The sequence below is a fragment of the Empidonax traillii genome, unplaced genomic scaffold (genome assembly GCF_003031625.1).
Source record: "Empidonax traillii isolate 1590-97213 ecotype Southwest subspecies unplaced genomic scaffold, ASM303162v1 scaffold60:size2069287, whole genome shotgun sequence".
Classification (NCBI taxonomy): Eukaryota; Metazoa; Chordata; class Aves; order Passeriformes; family Tyrannidae; genus Empidonax; species Empidonax traillii.
The window spans coordinates 125,640-144,281 of record NW_020955253.1 but is presented as its reverse complement, the minus strand read 5'-3'; the positions used below and the strand labels follow the sequence as shown (position 1 = coordinate 144,281).

The 18,642-nt window shown below is 38.9% G+C and overlaps 2 protein-coding genes across 3 annotated transcripts in view; one reads left to right on the top strand and one right to left on the bottom strand.

Moving 5' to 3' along the window:
* SNX25 (sorting nexin 25) overlaps positions 1 to 3,829 on the top strand; it is a 75,661-nt gene extending 71,832 nt beyond the window's left edge. Inside the window, exons 17-19 of the mRNA XM_027879842.1 lie at positions 291 to 472; positions 2,065 to 2,165; positions 2,995 to 3,829. Coding sequence (XP_027735643.1) covers positions 291 to 472; positions 2,065 to 2,165; positions 2,995 to 3,069 — 358 coding nt within the window. The 3' untranslated portion in view covers positions 3,070 to 3,829. The remainder of the gene's footprint in view (positions 1 to 290; positions 473 to 2,064; positions 2,166 to 2,994) is intronic.
* On the bottom strand, positions 795 to 17,141 carry LRP2BP (LRP2 binding protein). Of its 2 annotated transcripts, none has more exons than XM_027879848.1 (8): positions 16,672 to 17,141; positions 16,159 to 16,274; positions 14,144 to 14,257; positions 12,611 to 12,753; positions 12,427 to 12,532; positions 11,732 to 11,955; positions 6,975 to 7,140; positions 795 to 1,112 (listed from the first exon to the last, which is right to left on the bottom strand). In XM_027879848.1, the coding sequence occupies exons 1-8, from the start codon at positions 16,964 to 16,966 to the stop codon at positions 1,083 to 1,085; spliced, it is 1,194 nt and encodes a 397-aa protein (XP_027735649.1). In that variant the 5' UTR covers positions 16,967 to 17,141; the 3' UTR covers positions 795 to 1,082. The 2 variants fall into 2 exon arrangements, with proteins under 2 accessions (XP_027735649.1, XP_027735648.1); XM_027879847.1 differs by lacking the exon at positions 795 to 1,112 and adding an exon at positions 5,042 to 5,198 and having other exon boundaries at positions 16,672 to 17,129.
* Between the last annotated feature and the right edge of the window lie 1,501 nt (positions 17,142 to 18,642).

Sequence of the window (18,642 nt, the reverse complement as noted above, 5' to 3'; positions counted from 1 at the left end):
CTATCTCCATTTGTAATCCCTTCAGTAATGTGCTTTTTGCTATCTGTGAGGGAACCTACTGTGCTTCTGTCAAAACTTTGTCTTTATCCTAGCAGGCACGTCTATGCATGCAACTAGTTTGGAGTTTGCTACGATTAGTTACCTGATTTTTACATCTTTTCCCCGTGGAGCCTTTGTAGTGTCCATCGTTGAAATGTAATTCCAATGTACAATTTAAAAGTAAAAAGAATAAATCTGTATAAAACATGAAAGACTAGCTCTGATGGGCTCCCTTCGACACTTCTTTACAGGCAGATCCGTGACACTGTACACTGGATGTTCAGTGAGCCAATGCTTGTTTACTACATTGGTGTGTTTCGAGATGCGTTTTGGCCGAATGGAAAGTTAGCACCACCACCGAGAGCCAAGAGCGATGAACAAAAGCAAGAGACAAAACAGAGAGCACAGCAAAAACTACTTGAAAACATTCCAGGTGAGATCACTTTTGCTCTGAGTAGTCACAGATTGAGTACCTATAAGGAAACTGGCTAATCAAATTATTTTTCCTGTAGAGTTCTAAATCATGGTTATTTGCATAAATAAGGATAATTTTGGCCTTACTGTTTGCCTCTCCTGCCTGTCTGGTAAAGGGCATGAATAGATATTGGTGGATGCAAAATCCAATATTGCTGTACTTCTGTGTGTAATATTCATCAAGGAACCTCAGTCGAGACTTTCTCTCTGCTGGTTCTCTGTCAGCGAATACCAGGTGGTTCTGCTACCTGGAACTACTTGACAAGTAGAAGAGTGGCACCACCCCAATTACTTCTTCCTCTTTTATTTTGAAGTTGGAGAGGTCTACCCACAATGTCATGTTGTGTGCCACTGTCTGTTTCTGAGAAGAGATTTCAGAGCACTGAATGTTAGAGTGACCTGCAGCCTAGACAGAAAAAGATCCTAGACTGAGTGGGTTTTCCAGTATTTTCCTTTCCCACCCTTATCTCCCAAGCTTAAGCAGCTTCCTCCTGAGCCAGCACATTTCTGGGATGCTCCATCCTGTCCCATTCACAGGACCAGAAGTCCAGTTATGTATTTTTGACTCCTCAGAGATCATGCAAACCAAAGGCTCCTAACTGGGAAGAAACAATAGCATTACTTTTAGCACTTGGAAGTGCACTTAAACATAGCTTGAATGCTTTTTATCTCCTCTTCATCTGAAGAGAATGAGCTCTTTTATGACTTCACTGAGATATCCTGTGCATTAGGTTGTTTAATCAAATTTTACTGCAAAAAAGCAGCAGGTATGCATGCAAAATATTTATTTCATGTGTAAACAACTCTCCATTTACTCCCTGTGTTATATACTGACCTTCTTATCTGGATGGCCTTCCATAGTTTGTGGTTTTGTTTGGTTTTTCTGTGTTTTTATTTGTTTCTGAGTTTGGAGCCGTACGACAAGACATAGCTGAATGCATCTTAGATTAATGGTGGAGCATTGGATCACTATTTATTCTCTAATTTAATCCAAAATGTAAATAATTGACTAAGAATTCTCTGAACTGCTTACTTGTGGGAAGTATTCTCTGCGAAGATTGAGAGGCAATTAAAGTGCTAAATCTTTTTTAACTGTTGTAGGAATTCTGTCTGTGTTGGTGTAGGTAATTTAAGTGAATGGTTTAATGATGTATGAGATGATGTATGAGATTAGACTTGACTGTGAGGTGAACTACCAAAAAAGCATACTATGTATCATGTTAAAACACGTAAAGTGTTGTCACTGAGATTTACACGCTATTATCTAACTTGGGTAATTTGAGAATAAGGGTATCTTTTCAAACTGCGACCTAAATTACCTATATTTTTAAAAGGTTGTTGAGAAGGCACTGTGTATCTTGTAACCAAGGGCCACTGAAGTGCAGTGGCTTTGTGTCCTCTCCTTTATGGGTCCTTATGGTTGAACTAGATGATCTTGAAGGTCTTTTCCAACCCTGATGGGGTCGATCGTGTGATTCTGGGTAGTAGTATAGGCTGGAGGTTTGCCTAGCAGGAGTGAAGCAATATAAGCTGAAGTAACGTTTGTTGCAGATACTCTGCAGAATCTTGTTGGACAACAAAATGCCCGTCACGGTGTAGTGAAAGTGTTCAATGCATTGCAAGAAAGGAAGGCTAACAAGCATCTACTTTATGTAAGTAACCAGAAAAGTAGCTTTTTAACTTCATGATCTTGTTAATTGCTGAGCTCTATTCATTCAGTGTTAAAACCAGTGATTTAATTTGAACTATTGGTCTGTGTGCAAATAACTTTTTTTTTTTTTAATTACAATAAGTGAGAAAAATGTACTTGGTTTGATCACCTAAGTTTAAAAATAAAAGGCTTTACTTTTGTCTAAAAGAGATCCTCAGTCACATCCATCTTTCTTGACTTAGTAAGGTGCAAACTAATTTCTTCATACAGCTTAGAAAAATAAATATGTCTTGGAGAATCCTAGGAAAGGAGGGATCCAGGACTGGCTTATAGTTAGGACATCACAGAACTCCAAAAGTCCCACTCCTCAACTGCTGGGACTATGTTGGAGTATGCAGCTGGATCTAAGTATACTACCTTCATGCTCAGTGAGTCTCTTCTGGCTCATTTTGGGCACCAGCCCATCACACAGTGCAGCCTTAGCACTGGAGAGGATGCAGCCTGCTCAGGAGATGCATGAGATGCGTGCTCTGGTGTTTGCTTATTGTGCTGCAGAGCCTTTGTATCCAGCGACAGTTTATACTGGGTGGGAAATCCCCATCTGAAAGCAGCTGCCCTTTGCACTTGCCTCCTTTCAGCCTTAAGACATTTCCCATGTTATCTGCAGGGCGTGTGCTAACTTCAGGATGAAAGAATAGTTGCGTGAATGATTAACAGAATTGAACGCACATGCTTCTGTTGTCTGTGATGCTCTAAACATGACAGAAGGGAATAAGAAATTCTCATTTGTTTGGCACCTGCATCATCTTAACTCGGTTTCTCTTTTTCAGGTTTTGCTGGAACTGCTGCTAACTGAACTGTGTCCTGAGCTGAGAGCTCATTTAGAGCAGCTTAATTCCACTTAGGTTTGAATCTGCACAACTGGACCACTAGAGAAATGTCTATGTTCAATAATAGACATGAAACTTATTTTCCTCTTTTCCATAGAGGGCTGAGGACTATGATTATTTTTAGCATTTTTCTTTCCTCTTGAGTTTTTTGTGAAGTAAACAGACTTGAAAAGATCTGATGCTGTAGTAGGGTAGACAAAACAATGCTGTATAGCTGCCAATTTTTATTTAAATGGTTCTATTTGACTACTCTTCTGTTTCAAATATAGACTGAAAAATAAATGTTCATATATGCCGAAAGAAACCAGAAAATATTTTAAACATTTATGAAAAGAAATTTTGCTTATAGTGGAAAACTAATGAATGTTGTACAGTTCTAATCTCCTCACTGAGGATCTGAGCATTCCTCTTTTTTTCTTGTGTATTGAAAAAGCCTTGTTGTGCAATACTACATGTAAAGCTATTGTGAAAATTTTATCAATTTTGTTTTTACCAAAGATTTCCTGTAGTTTGAAGCATTTGTAAGCAATAACTATCACAACTGGATTGCAGTATTTGATAGTGAGGCTGTACTGACAACTAATGAATGAGTTTGACAGCACTAGTTTCATAAGAAATATCTACATTGCTTTGAAGTCTGTGTCAAAATTATGTATTGTAAACTGGTATGTCCTAACAGAATGCCTGTGTTAAATGTTAGTTCAGAGATTAGTGCTTATGAATTGCTTCTATGAATGATCAAGCAGACATTTAATTAAACCATTCTAACAACTTCCCTGATATTACTCAGGGCTGTTTTATTCAAATATCCCATTTTCAAAAAACCTTCAAATATTTCCCTTATTTTATACCAGGAAAGGAAACTGTCTTCAGTGGTTTTTTGCTTTTGGTTATTTTTTTTTAATTTATGTAAAAATATGTAAATATGGTCTCAATGCACATCTAAATAATTAAACATCATCACAAATCCCAAGGTGACACTCATTACTGTCTTTTCAATTCAGTATGGCTGTGCTCTTAGAAAAACTACTTGCAGATAAAACTGGCTGTATTGTAAGGTACACACTATCTGTATTCTCTATTTAATCAACATTTTTAGTAACATCCAGCCTTTTGTTCCAACACATTCAGGAAAGTTTTCATGTCATGGTACAGTCCTAAGAAGCAAGCCAAATTCAGCACTTAAGAAGTTCTGTAAGTAAGTGGGTATTGAGAAATGTGCAAGCTTACCATAGCAATTAAGTTTTACTAATGGTTAATCAAAGTATCTTTCGATAAAAGATTGAGCATGACATTGCTCAGACATACTCCTAGCCAAAAGGTTTTCAACAATTTCTAATACAAGCAGAGGCAATGGAAATGCAATACGAATGATTAAGGAAAACAGTGTTCATGCTGAGAATGTATATTGAATATTTCCATACTCGTGTTTGGAGGATTTTTTTCCATAGTTCTGTAAGTATTTTTTTCTAGTTTTACGAGCTGGCATGGCTTGAACTGTAAAGCTGAGTGTCTTACTGGCCAGTTCCCAACTTCGAATCTCTGCAATCCAAGAGTAAAATGTGTAAAGACACTTAAGTAGATCTAGATGCATTAGAAAGCATGTATGTGAAAGAAAGTATACGCACCACTGACAAGGTTTAAAAATGGCCATAGCCTGGGAGTGGACTGTGTGTGAAAGCTTGACAAATCTGGGTTCATACTTTTCAGAATATTAAAAGAAGCGCTACATATGCAGAAAAGAAACAACCATTTTTATTTGGTTTTGTTTTGATTCATGTGCTATATAGCAGTATGACATAAAGAAAATATATCTGTTCCCAGTTAAATGTCCTTAATAAAACTTTGAGTCTTTAATACTACTTTTAAAAGTCTGCCTTGGCTTCATCTCAGTTAAAGAAAGAGTGTGAGCTTTTTTCTTCAATTTAGATAAAATGAATCAAGAAATTGCTTTAAATTAGAATTTAGAGAAAGTTGAAAAGCAAGCAGTAAGTAAGGCACAGTCTGTAATTGCTGGAGATTAATGATGATTTACTGTAGGAAATACATTTATGTAACAGTCATAGTTAAAGGAAATGCTAAATTCTACCAAGATTAGCTGCTACTTCAAGGTCAGAGGCAACGGCAGGATCCAGGTGGCATGCCTTTGAAAACAAAGAATACCAGAGTTGTGGTTTATAGCTACAATAAAATTAGATATTGTCAATATAACATTAATAAGGTCTTTTAGTGACAAAAAATCTTTTTAAAATATTGAGGAGTTCATATATTTGGGTTTAAATTCCTATTTTCTGATGCCACGTAAGAAAAAAATCTGTATTTAAAATTAGCATACTTGACTATAGTGTTAATCTTGGGGTTATATTTTTAAATTCTGATGGCATGGCCTGTGGTGGCTTCAGTCAGAACATAAATCTGCTTACAGACTTGATCAGTTCCATTCACTGCCATCATCTATTTCAGTACCCTTAGGGGGTGCCCATCTTCTGTTCCTCACCTCTTTCAAAACTGACTGGGTCTATGAAGGGTATGCCAAAACCACAGCAGGAAAATTAATTTAAAAAACAAATATGATTTTAACTTTTAAGTAGGTGTAATTGTACAGTTAACATGAGAATTTTCTAGGCCAAAAGAAACTGGACACCCCCACAACTCTTACTTGTTCTAAAGTTACTGCTTGAGGGAGCTTCCTTGTTTATATTACATTCCTTTTCTTTTACTGTTGATTTAGAGATGCATGGCACCAGTCAATAGGAATTTATCTCTCTTTATCCTGAGAAGCCACTGCCATTCCTACACCCATCTCAGATGTACAGCCAGTGAATAAGGAATAAAAGTTGTAATCTTCTTTTAGTAGTGGTGGTTTTGCTAGACTTTAGGCGACAGTGGCTCCCACAAAGCCATGCAGCAATTTAATTCTGATGGACCTCTACGATGCCTTAAGATTTAACTAGGAATACTGGCTACAGTGTTCCTAACACCTCAGCTTAGATTCCTTTCCTGATCTCCTCCTCACCCTATCCTCTATACACTTTTCACAGCAGGAGAACAAAAATGTTTAAAATGTCTGTATTCAGAAAATCACCTGCTCTGCTAAGACCCCCATATCAGTGGCTTCCCTGAGTCAGGAGCCACAAAAATTATTTGATAATTTGTCATTTACATAACTCCCCATTTGTTTAGATTGCATCAAGCTGGACATTAATGTATTCTACTTGCAGAAACAAATAGTCACTACAGAAATCATAGTCTCTCTAAAGCACAGATGCAAACTCTCTTCAGTTGGTATAATCACCTAGCCCTTCAGGCATCACAGATTCATCTTCTAGAGGCAATTATTGATATTTTTCCCTCAAGCAATAAATCTTACTCCAAGATTAAACTTCAAAAAAATGTTACTGGTTTTTTCCCTGTGTATAGGGAACAGGTAAAGCAGTAGATCCTAGGCTACTGCTAAAAATGTAATTGTAAAAATAAGCATGAGAACCAGTTATGGCTTATTTAAGTATCATTAATGAAAGTTATAATTGTTAGAGAATCTAAAGCAGAGGAAAAGTAATGATTTTTCAGTTTTAGACAATGACAGCAAATTAATTTGGGATAGAATTATTCAAATTGTTGTAGCTAATTTATTTTTCAAGTTACCAAGCTCTTTGTTATGGCAATTACCATGGATTTTTTTTTTTTAGGTTTTGTAGAATGTGTTATTTGCTTAAGCAAGTGGCCAGATAGCATCCTTTCAAGACAATTTTGAGTAGTTGTCAATATACTTTTATCACTATACCTTTTCTTGCACAGATTTTTTTTTAATACAAACAATGCCGGAGTTTTTAACCGAACAGCAAGTTAAAAGACTCAAATCCAAGGTATTGCTCAATTTCATGAGATATAAATTAGTCTGTTAGACTTTCTTAACTTACCTTAGAATAGTATATTTTAGCAGCATCTTGATCTTGCTTTATGCCTCGGCCAAGCTGGAGGCATCTAGCCAAGTAGAAAGCAGCCATAGCAACCCCCTTGGCTACATATGTTGGATGGCAATCAGCTTTCTTGGCTAGCATATTGATGTCATTGTTTTCTGTGGTCCTATTGTGGAATGTAGAGCATGAGGTTAGATAGTGCTAGTTCAAGCTATAATTAAAGTTGACCATATATGACCTTGACAACGCTTCCTTTCCATTTCTGGTATTATCCAAAAATAAGCTGAAATTTACATGTATTCAGCATCTTATGAGGATTTTTCTATTTGGTATTTGACTTAAAGTTAGTCTTATTTGAATATTGTGATATTAAACAGCAAACAAATACATAACTTTTGAAGTCACATTCATTATATTTATACTGGTTATAAAAGGCAACGTATTTTACGCTAATTGTTCCTATTACTTCATGGAAATTACATGTCAAAAAAAGGCAGTTGTAATTGAGCCATCTCATGAGGTGGAAGATGTCCCAGCCCACAGCAAGGGGGCTGGCACTAGATGATCTATAAAGGGTCAACCCAAATCATTCCATGATTCTACAATTCTAAAATTCCAAGTTCTTACTAGGATATTGGCAAATCATCATAATGTGAAAATCTTGGACGTACTTGAGAGCCTCTGGTTATAAAACTCACTTAGGACAACCACTTATTATTTTTTCGCTTATGATTGTTTCAGCTCAGTTATTTCCTTTCTTCTGCATGCTTGCTGTCATCTTATTTTCTGCATGTTGTTTTTACTAAGAACCATTTTAAGAATCAGACGGATGAAGCAAATGTAGTTTTAACTCTCAGGCTATCATTACATAGTATTGTCACTATAATATTAGGTACAACATTTTCTAAGTGGGAAGTGATTTTTTTTTCTGTTGTCTTAAAACAGAAATCCCCAAGCCCCATATGCTTTCCAGATACCAAACAGTAACTGTATGCTTTTTCACACATCATTTTAGCTGTATCAAATAGTCACAGATTTGACAGAAAAAAAAAAAAAAGGAAAAGTGCAAGTCATTTCAGTTTATAGCTACTACCTATAAATCAATGTTTATGAAAGATTGTTCCCAGTTAGTTCTCTTCAAGCCAGTGCCTGCTAAATCACTTGAATGTGTTGAGAGCAATGTTCTCCCACCTAATTTGGTCCTATTAACAAATGCAGTAACACAACTGTTCTTAGCAGCCAGAACATTGAAATATGACAACAGCAACCAATTCTCTCATCTTTCCTGATGCACAGCATTTTTGCCTCCTTTCCAAAAGATACACCCCAGGATGCTGATGCAAATAACAATATCCAGTCAAGTCAGGCGAAGACTCTATTTCATCTCAGCTGCCTTCAAGAACATACCACAGAAATAGGTAAGTAGAACCATATGGGATAACTAAATTATTTGAAGTGAAGTATCAGTAGCTAATCCAGACTTCAAATATTAGGCAAGGTTATGCTGTACATAATCACATAATATTTGTATGTTTGTACAAATTTGTATGTATGTTGTGCAGTTGATATGAATGCAGAAGGACAAATTTTAGCAGAAAAGATATTGGTACTTGAAACTACTGGTTGAACTCCTGAAATTTTTGCCTCAAGGTCAACTGCAGTTCTAATGGTGGCAGTATCTTTTGGGTCAGAAATTGTCACTTCTGACTGTACTGTGGAATTTCATTGCTATTTTGTGCAATCACAGTTGCAGCTGATGAAGTGCACAGTTTACTTGTCTGAATAATCTACCGTGCAGTGTTGACTGGAGGGGATTCATTCCAAGCAAGACAGGCTAGACTAGACTGAATAGCTATCAGTCTACTTACAGTGCAAAAGAAAGAAAAGCAGCAGTTCAGAGAGAAACAATCCCTTCCAGCAAAGAGTATAGCAAATAGCATTCATAGCTGAACTACTGAATTACCAGAGCTTCTGCTATGCAGTGGCATATACAGGGTGCAGCTTCTGTAAGATGATGAGTTGTGATTTGTTTATTGCCAGGCAGCAGCAGTTTTGTAAACTTACCCCAAGAAGCATGAATGCTATTGTGTGCAGCTTGTGTAAGTAGTCCATCTATCTGCAGCTTATTTCCAGCAAATCAATAATCTGATTGACAGATTGAATTTAAATTATACGCTGAGCTCTGGAAGTTTGTCACAGAAATGTGTTGTTTATCAGCTGTAGAACTGGCACCAACATTGCTCTTGTTCTCCAAAACTAGTTCAGCATACAGAAACTTGATACAGACTATTTTAAAAAGTGCAGCCTATAACAGAAGCTGCTATTTCTTCAATACACAAGCCACTCCAGAATGCGTAGGCAGAGCAGTGAGTCCCACAGTGACTGTCTGTGAAAAGGCCAGTCAGTGCTACCTAACTGGGACTCAGACCAGTACCTCTAAGCAAGAAGATAATCACCAGAAACCATTTGCATGCAGATGCCTATTTTGTGGTCCAGGCTTAAAAGCGTCTGTACAGTATTCGTCCTTGTAAGCAGCAACTGATGAAAAGCTCAAGGGTGATAACTTGGCATTGTGTGCAGCAGCTGCTTCTAAGTCCCAGGCAGTGCTGCTCAGAGTGCTTACTGCAGGATCCCACTAGCATCAATGCTTGCGTTTCCTGAACCAGACCAAAGCACACTGAGCCACAGAGCAAGGAAATGATGGATGGGAGGCAGTGAATAGAAATCATATTGAGATGGGGTAGGTGGAGAGTGGAAGAATATTTGTGTTCTTTGTATTAGAGATGCTGAGACAGTGATAGATAAGTAGTTTTGGAATCATAACACCACAGAGAATGAGACACCTTGAACCCTGGTGATCCACCTGGTGATCCACAAAAGGACTCTACTTCCCTCCCCACCCTCTGGCATTGCAACCAAAATCAGGCTGTCCAGGAGCTGAGGCCTGAGGTGTTGCTGGAAGGGTGCCACAGCACAGATCCTTTGCTACTCTCTCACGTGGGCACGAGTGACATCACAGAATCAAGGAAAACTACGAAGTCCTGGGGGTGTACACGAAAAGTATTTGTGCCAGGTAACCTTTTCTTCCATTTTACCAGTTAGGTGGAAGGATGCAGCCAAAACCAGACATACAAAACAAATAAACTTCTGGCTTTCTGGCTGGTGCTGTCATGACTGTTTTGGCTTTTATGGCAACAGGGCATTCTTTGACTACAGCCCGTTAGAGAGGGATGGGATCCACTTGGCTAAAGAGGCAAGGGAATCTTTAGCTAACCTGGTGAGGCAAGCTTTAAAGTGAAGGACTTGGGGGGCACTTTGGACGCAAAGTGGTAGCACCTGTGCCATTGCAACCAAATGGGGAATAAGTCAAGCTAACCAGAGCAGCAACAAATGTTCTTTAGCTGCCTCCCCAGATGTGAACCAGAAGACCAGCCACCTCAAGTGCATGTATACAGTGCACACAGCCCGGGGAACAAACAGGGGGAGCTGGAGCTCTGCACCCAGTCAGAAAGCTACGCAATCAGGGATAGCTGAAGCGTAGTGGAACAACTTATGTGGCAGGAGCATCACGATGGGTGGCTTTAAGCTGCTTTGTAAAGACAGGAAGGGAAGAAGAGGAGGAGGAAGCATGCTCTCTGTTAAGAACTTGAATGTATAGAAGTCAGCTGTGGCAATTTTAGAAGCCTTATCGAATGCTTCTGGGTCAAGATCAGAGGGGTCATTTCCAAGAGGCATCTTGCATTAGGCATCTGCTACTGACCTCCAAACCAAGACAATGAGACCAACAAGGCAATATTTGGGTCACTTAATAAGTTTTGGTTAACAGAACCTGATTGTTATGGGTGTCTTTAACTACCCAGACATTAGATGGAAGAATAGAGCAACTCACAAGACGTTCATCCAGTTCCTGGCATGGAGCAGTAGAGAACTGCTTCCTCATACAAATGTCAGATGTGCCAACTAGGAATGAGGCATTGCTGGATATGTTCCTCACAAACCAAGAAAATCTGCTTTGTAATATCTCAGTTAGTGATAGTTTTGGCTGCAGTGATGACAATATTGTGGATCTGGGATCCCGCTGAGCTCACTGAGAGTTAGTACTAAGACAAGGTCTTCAAGAATGCTCTCCTGGAAGCACAAAAAATGTTTATTCCCTTTAAGGGTAAGGAAAGCATGTGGGGCAAGAGACCTCCTTAGCTTAACTGCAAGCTTCTGAGCCTGCTAAAAGCCAAGAGAGAGCATAGCAGAAATGGAAAAGCAGATAAAGGGAAGTGGTAGATTCCCCAACAGTGGACACTTTTAAGATTCAGCTGAACAGGGCGCTGGGCCATCTTACCTAGACTGTGCTTTTGCCAAGAAATGTTGGACCAGGTGATCTGTGAGGTGCCTTCCAACCTGAGGATTGTGAGATTGTAGGGGTTTAAAGGGAATGGTGAAGGCAGGAGCCTAAAGGAAATTGTGGACTGAAGAGACAAGAAAGGCAGGCTTGCATGAGGACATCTACTTTGGATTCTAGTTCAATGTTGTTTTGCTTTACAGGATCAGAAAGAAAAATTTAACTATACTGAGTAATTGAAAACCTTATAGTATTAGTTTTGTGTTTAGCTATTCTATCTTTAAAGATGAGGTTTTGCAATTCATTATCTCAAAGATCTCTTGAGTTTGAAAGACAAGAGCATTAACTTATTAATACTTTTAATCTCGGTAATGTGGTCTTGCATGAACCATAATAAAAAATAAAGCAAAATTAACTTCACCTTTTGGCTAGTGTAGCAGCTTTTGAGTAAAATTTTTTAGTGTAATAATATTCTACAAGATGGCCTTGAGCATAGATGTTTCCACGTTCTGCTGCTTCTCTCAAGCACTTCAAAGCAGCTTTAGTGTTTTGACGTATACCTTGTCCATAGAGATACATAATGCCAAGTGCTCCCTGTGATTCCAGATTTCCATTGTTACATGCTTCTGAATGCCAGAAAAAGGCCTAAATGAGACACAACGTTGGAGTATATATTTACTTTAGCTGCTTTCCTTGTCTACTGTTTCCATAAAAGCTTTTATACCAAACATCCTGTAAGAAGTGCTTATACATAAAAGAAACCAGAATCCTTGTAAGGCTTTTAAACCTGCTCCATTTACTCTCAGAGCTGTCAGTCAGTGACACCTGCTTGATTTCTGAAGGTTACCAAAGCTGACAAAACTTTAATCCATTCTATCATTCTTACCTGATACTCTCACTAAAAAAAATATAAATAAATCTTCACCAGCAGTGTCAAGTGAGTCAAAATGAGGGATTCTGGCCATCTGTTCATACAGACTTAAATGGATAATGTTAAATGTTGCCTAACTACTTAAAATACATCTTTCAGAATCAAATATATCACTGTAATATTTCCATAAAATTAAAAATTAATTGGGACTCATTTTCATTTCAAAAGGTACAAGCGGACTTTACCTTCTTCAGATCTTTTAGAACTGGCATAGAATAAAGCATTCCTAAAGTACTCATGGCCTTTACACTTGCTTTTGGATTTCTGTAGTCTGCAGCAATAAGCCACAACCTAAGAAAATGGGGACAACAAAGTTTAAGTTAACACAGAATCTTACAATTCGTCAGGAAAATCACTGACTACCCTTACCTTTCAGCCTCTTTGGTTGAACGCTTAACACCACGTCCTTCGTAATATGCCCTGCCAAGATTGTATGCAGCTGCAGCCTTCAGGTGTCTTGCTTTTGGGGAATCAGAGTTGAATATTTTATTCATGTATTCCACTCCCCTTTCCTAAAATTGAGCCATTTAAGTTATTATGTTCAGACTGTGAAGAGGATGAAATAAAGAATCTGAGAACACACCAACTTCTGCAAGAAAGGTAATTCTTCCACTCTGAAGAAAGGCTGAGGCATACTGGTGGCAAAATAGTTCATACCAAAGCAGAACTGATCTTTAGGTAATGGATAGCCCCTAGATCTTTGACCCCAACATATTTTTAATGTGAAACATTTCCTTGTAAATGTTCACTGGATATTATATTACTCTTCTTCACTGATAAAATTTTTCTAAAAAATATTATTTTGCTTACATAAATGCATGTTGCATCCTAAACTTGTAACACTTCCAATTTCAGAATTCTGTGAACTTTTTCATACTGCATAATGTATCTGAAATCATAGAACAGTCTCAACAGAAGACAAAGTGATATGTAGTACACTTCCAAGTCCCTTCATTTAAAATACCTTAGATTCATAAAGGACAAAAACTGATAACGTTAAATAAACAAATGGAGAACATTGCATATGAGCAACTGCACCTCAAAAGTATTTTAGAAACAAGATTGGCACTGCTAGGATTTAGCATGGAGACCTTGTTTAAATACACTAGAAACAGTGCTTTATATAAGGTTTCTCATTTATTCAGCTTCCATATTGTAATACACAAAAAAGGAAGAAACTCTACTAAAATGTTTATTTGCAAGTAAATAAATGTGGTAATTATGCAGGCATAGAGAACGAATGAACCAACCCTAAACCCCAGCAGAATATTTTTCATTCTTTTGACCATCCTATAAGATCATCTTTACTGATAAATTAACTCTTAATGTAGCAAAGCATTCCTTTGTCTTCCTTTTCTGTAATATAATTATTCAGTTTGTATTCCTCAACTTCTTGCAAATGTAAGTTTTCATTTGTCTAATTTAAAAATATTACTGTCAACCACTGACAGAAGCACAATCATCTGTGCTAAAAGAATAGAAAGTATTTTAAAAAAGTCTTTGTGGAACAGATGTTTTACACTTTGAAATATAATTGATTTCCGTTTTTACACACTTTATTTTCATTTATATGAACTGCTTATTAAAAAGTAACAAATTATTAGCAATCTTTAAATGTAGCTTCCACACAAAGTACCATCAAGCCCTTAGAAGTTACATTTTAAAATACAAATTACCATATTTTTCAAATATACTATTTTATTATAGCCATTTTTGAGAACTTCCTCAGCCCAGAACCCTCTCTCTCTAATGATGCTTTGTAAACATGCATACTTTATGAAACTAATTCTAAATCAAAAAGCTGTTTATTTTAAACTAAGCAATCACGCTTACAAAGAAACTCCTCGTAATTATCAGCTAATATTAGAAGAAAAGTAAAAACTGTGCAGCTGGATTACTCACGGGGTCTTCTTCAGTGCCTAGTCCATCATAATACATCACACCAAGCTGATACATTGCTTGAAAATCTGTATCCTCAATTTTTTTAAATTGCTTTAATGCTTCTTCATACAACCCCTGGGAAAGACAAATCAAACAATGAACTACACAGAACGAGGACTAATACAGCAGCTTAACTCTCCAGTATATACACCCTTACAATTTTTCAACCTGTAGCATTTCTCTCATGAACAAAGAACAAAAAAACTGAACCACAGAACTGGCAGAAAACAGAAACAGAGTAAGTCAATAGCCACAAGAAAGTTGGATAACCAAAAGACGTTCTGACAAACTTTCTTGCCCTCTCCCAAAACACCATCATTTTAGTTTAAGGAGATATCTAATTCAGAGTCCCTGCCTTGTCTATCTGACATCCCTTGACTTAGGTCTGCTTTTACATCTCAGCTAAGGGTTGGTTTCACAAAGACTAATAAACTCAGATGTCTAAGACTTTTAAGGACCCAGCAGTCTGCCCCACATTTCTTATGAAGGCATCAACTGCAGCAGCAGAGATACTTTCATTTCTGAGAAAGAATCTTAGGGAGTTTTTGCTCCTGCATTAAGTTGAAGCTATATTTAAAAGTACTGTTAAACAACTGCGGGGTAACAGTTAACTGAGCCTGGTGTCCTTACTAAAATATTTTTATGCATGCACACTAAGTAAAAACAATATTGAAATTAAAATCTTCTTCTCTATATTTTTCCTTCAAATTTCTGTATGTTTTGATAAAACAGTGTTAGACTGCAAAAGCTTAAAACCAAGCAATAGTTCTACAGTAAGTCAAATGTCATCACAATGACAAGTTGTCCCTTGTTAATATTGTCCAAGCTATTGTCTAAACCACTAATTGTCTTGGGACCTTACCCATTATGACTGTGTGGGCTTTGTTTTTTTAAAGAACTCAGGGGGAAAAAAAAAAACAAATTCATTTTCACAACTACCTGTTTGAATATCAGATAAAGAAGTACTGGAGGCACACCTAATCTTACATTTCCTGAGAATTTGGTGCTAAAAGAAGGAGACATATGGCTCTGATTAGGGAGTGTTTTTTTCTAACATCTAAAAGTGCAGTACTATGAGCACGTGCATTTTTAGGCCAAGCCAGCTTTTCAAGAAACAGACAGGTCTTATGCTCCATGCAGTTAATCTTGATCATTCCAAAATCAGGTAATTCATTAATGAAAACAATAAGGACAGGGCCCAGAAAGTAGAAACCCTGAGTTAATTCTCTTCCTGCTGCAAACCCTGAGACAAAACCCTGAGACAAACCCTGATTTACACTGTGCCACTGCTGCACTGTAAACAGTACTGAATCCATGCACGTCACACTGAAAATACCTGAATCAGTACTTGTACTACATTCTTTTCCATGTTCTGAACTAAGTTCTAATTTTCAGAAAAAGCTGAGGTTTAAGTTCACCTGCCAGCCAGTCTTAGAGTGTTCCCTGAGCATTTGCTTTCAAAGATATGGACAACCAATTTTAGTTGAAGCAGGCAGGGACAGGAATCTCAAACGTTTCAACAAGTTTCATCAAAACTGGTGGCGAACAAAGATCAAAAGCTCTGTCTTGGGGTCAGGGATCAGTACCCCTGGTAACTGAAAACACAGTACATTGTGTTTGGCCAGTCAGCTGGCCAAAAAAAAACAACTTGGCTTGGAAGTTAGCTGTAGGGATAGGCTTTTTCATCTGGTCCTAAGGAGACCTGAGAGGGAACTGCAAGACATCATTCATCATCATCATGGCTAGGCTTCGCGAACGAAGATTTGAGAGGGGAAGACATCATTAGATGCTTGGGGAAAGTGCACGAAAAGCTTTAGGGGATTTATTGGTGATTTTAATGGAATACAAACAGACATAGGAACTTCTTGTAGGTTTGTTTTGGTTTTGTTTTTTTTTTTAAGATGTATCTTTTCCCACTGAAATGGTATTGAAAATGGCCAGCTTTGTAAGATTTACTTAAAGATGGGAAGCACAACCTGTTCATAGTACCGTTGTCCATCCAGAAAAGGTGCTGGAGGATCTCCATCTGATGCTCTCCTCACCAGCAACTCCTTCAGTTTTGCAAACAGTGCTGCATGGATGCGCTCGTCTCCTTAAAAATAGACACGCATTTGGTTTTGTCCCCAAAGAGGTGGAACAGCATCAGTGAGCACACTGAAGGTCTGAAGATGGCCGAGTCCCCTTTTTAATACATTCTTTAAGAGACTAAGATTAGAGGACAGGGATGTGTTATAAAAAGGAAAAAGTCAGCAAAAGCCTGAGGGAAACATTCAGTGAATACAGCCTGTTCACAAACTTGTGAACGTGAAGTTCATCTTGGAAGAGTTTAAAGGCGAACCTGAACAGGTGGAAGCGGCGAGCGCGAAGCAGTACCTGGTATCCCGGGGGCGAGCAGGGAGCAGTGGGAGCAGTAGGTGGCATGCCAGGGGTGGGGGCTGGGAGCAGTGGGAGCAGTACCTGGTGTCCCGGGGGCGGGCTGGGAGCAGTACCTGGAGTGCCAGAGGCGGGCTGGGCGCTGCAGTCCGGCGGCAGCCGCTCGCAGTGCAGCGCCATCCAGCAGCGGCGGTCGAAGCCCCCCGGGAGCCCCGCGCCCGAAGGGGGCTCGGGCCGAGCCCGCCGAGCGGGGGGAGCCCGGTCCCGCCGGGCCGGGGTGCGGTGTCTCGGGGGCGCCGCCGCGGCCCGAGCCGGGTCCGAGTCCCCCGCGCCGTCAGAGGGTCCCCCGCTCCGGTGCCGGTGCCCCCCAGGGCCCAGCCCGGCCTGCGGCGGCACCCGGCGGCGCTCCATGGCTGGGGCTGGGGCCCCACGGTCTTGGAGGCAGAAAGAGCAAAGCAGGGACCGTAACGATGGCACTTTCCGTTTGGTCTTCGCTCCACCTCCGGCCGTTGTCCAGTGCCAAACTGCGGGAATAAGTGACGGGACAGGTTGCCATTTGGGCACACACCGGACCTTTCCTGCTTCCTGCCGGTCCTGTCCGAATTTAAAAGCAGAAGCCCAAACTGCTCTACAGAATGGGGTTATAGGCAAAAGGAGCAGAAACTCTGAATTCAATTTAGTGAAAAAGGCACCAGGACATGAAACTTCAGTCTAGCAAATGGGACTTCAGCACCTTCAGGGATCAGAAACTGTTTGTTGTAATGTATTTTGTTTTCCCTATATAGATACTACAAAATGTAAAAGGATAATTGAGGGAAAATGCTGTTTGACGCCGTTTCTCCTGAAATGTAAGGCATTGCTTCCACTTCTGTTGATCGCTTCTGGCTGTCTCTCTTATAAAAAGGGAAATAATACCAAAATGTTGCAAGAGTGCTTTCAAAATAATCTTTAGCTGCTTTCCCATCTTTTTTTTTTTTCCTCCTCTTTTTTTTCTAGATGATTATCACTCCATTTTTGGCAGTGCGATCTGTTTCTATAGCAACAGGGACAGACGCAACAGTCAAAAATAGAGGAGTGATGCTTGCAGATTTGTGTGGTTAAACCTGTGGGAAAACATCATGTTTTCCAACAGTTTCCACTGATTTTAACTACCAAAAAACTCCTAAAAATCATCCTGATTAATTTTGCATATATGACACAGCCTAAGAAACCTACAGAAAATAACCTTTTTCTTTTAAAGCATCAACAAATTACTTGATTTAACAGGCAGAGTGAAGAACAGTCTGTGAAAGCAACAGCGCCCTTCAGCAAAGATAATTAACACTGGGCTGCGTGGCTGCTTATAATGCTGAAGGGTTTGAGATTCACCAGCACACCTTGGTTTATCCAATGCTTACATACATTTATTAGAACCATTTTCTCTTCAATTTCATTTACTTGATACATGAGTAAGATGTGTGGTTTGAGATATAAAGCGCAGAGGAATTTTTAGCAAGTTTTGATCCAGAGCAACTGTAACCAGGAAGCCTTGTTCTTAAGTGGCACTTGGATTGGGTTATACAAAATAGATGAGAACTGTTGCTTCTGTGTTTACAACCAATACACATACCAGTTATTCAGAGGCAGAAGAGCTCTGTAGGTACTAATGCAGTGTGCAAAATGTGACCTGAAGCTCAAGAACTAATTAATAGCAGCAATTTGAAGAGAGTTGTGCCTGACCGGATGCAAAAGTTTGTGTAGGTGGTTGGGCTGGAAGGATAGGATTCCTTGGGTTCAGCTTGAACCTCTGAATTGTTGAGGTAATGGAGGAGAGGAAAGATCTTTAAATAAAAGAAAAAAAAATTCCCAAACCTCCTGGGCAATCCAAGACTATTGAGTCTTAAACTAATTCTGGACATGTGTGTTTTCAGTAGAGTCTTTCTAGTTGCATAAGAAATTACTATGGATTTCAGGCATCTGGGAAGAGGCATATCATTCCCTAACAATGCATAGTTAGAAGTGTAGGGATTTTCTTTGTTTATTCATTAGTTTTCTTGGCTAGCTGTTCAGGAGAAAAAAACCCCGCAGCATTTTGTAATTACACAGGT

Coding starts and splice junctions, on each gene's coding strand:
- LRP2BP (XM_027879847.1), bottom strand. CDS start 16,966: ATGGAGCGCCGCCGGGTGCCGCCGCAGGCCGGGCTGGGCCCTGGGGGG. Junction 16,275..16,671: donor GCCCGCCTCTGGCACTCCAG/GTACTGCTCCCA, acceptor TCTATTTTTAAG/GAGACGAGCGCATCCATGCA. Junction 12,533..12,610: donor TCAACCAAAGAGGCTGAAAG/GTAAGGGTAGTC, acceptor CCATTTTCTTAG/GTTGTGGCTTATTGCTGCAG.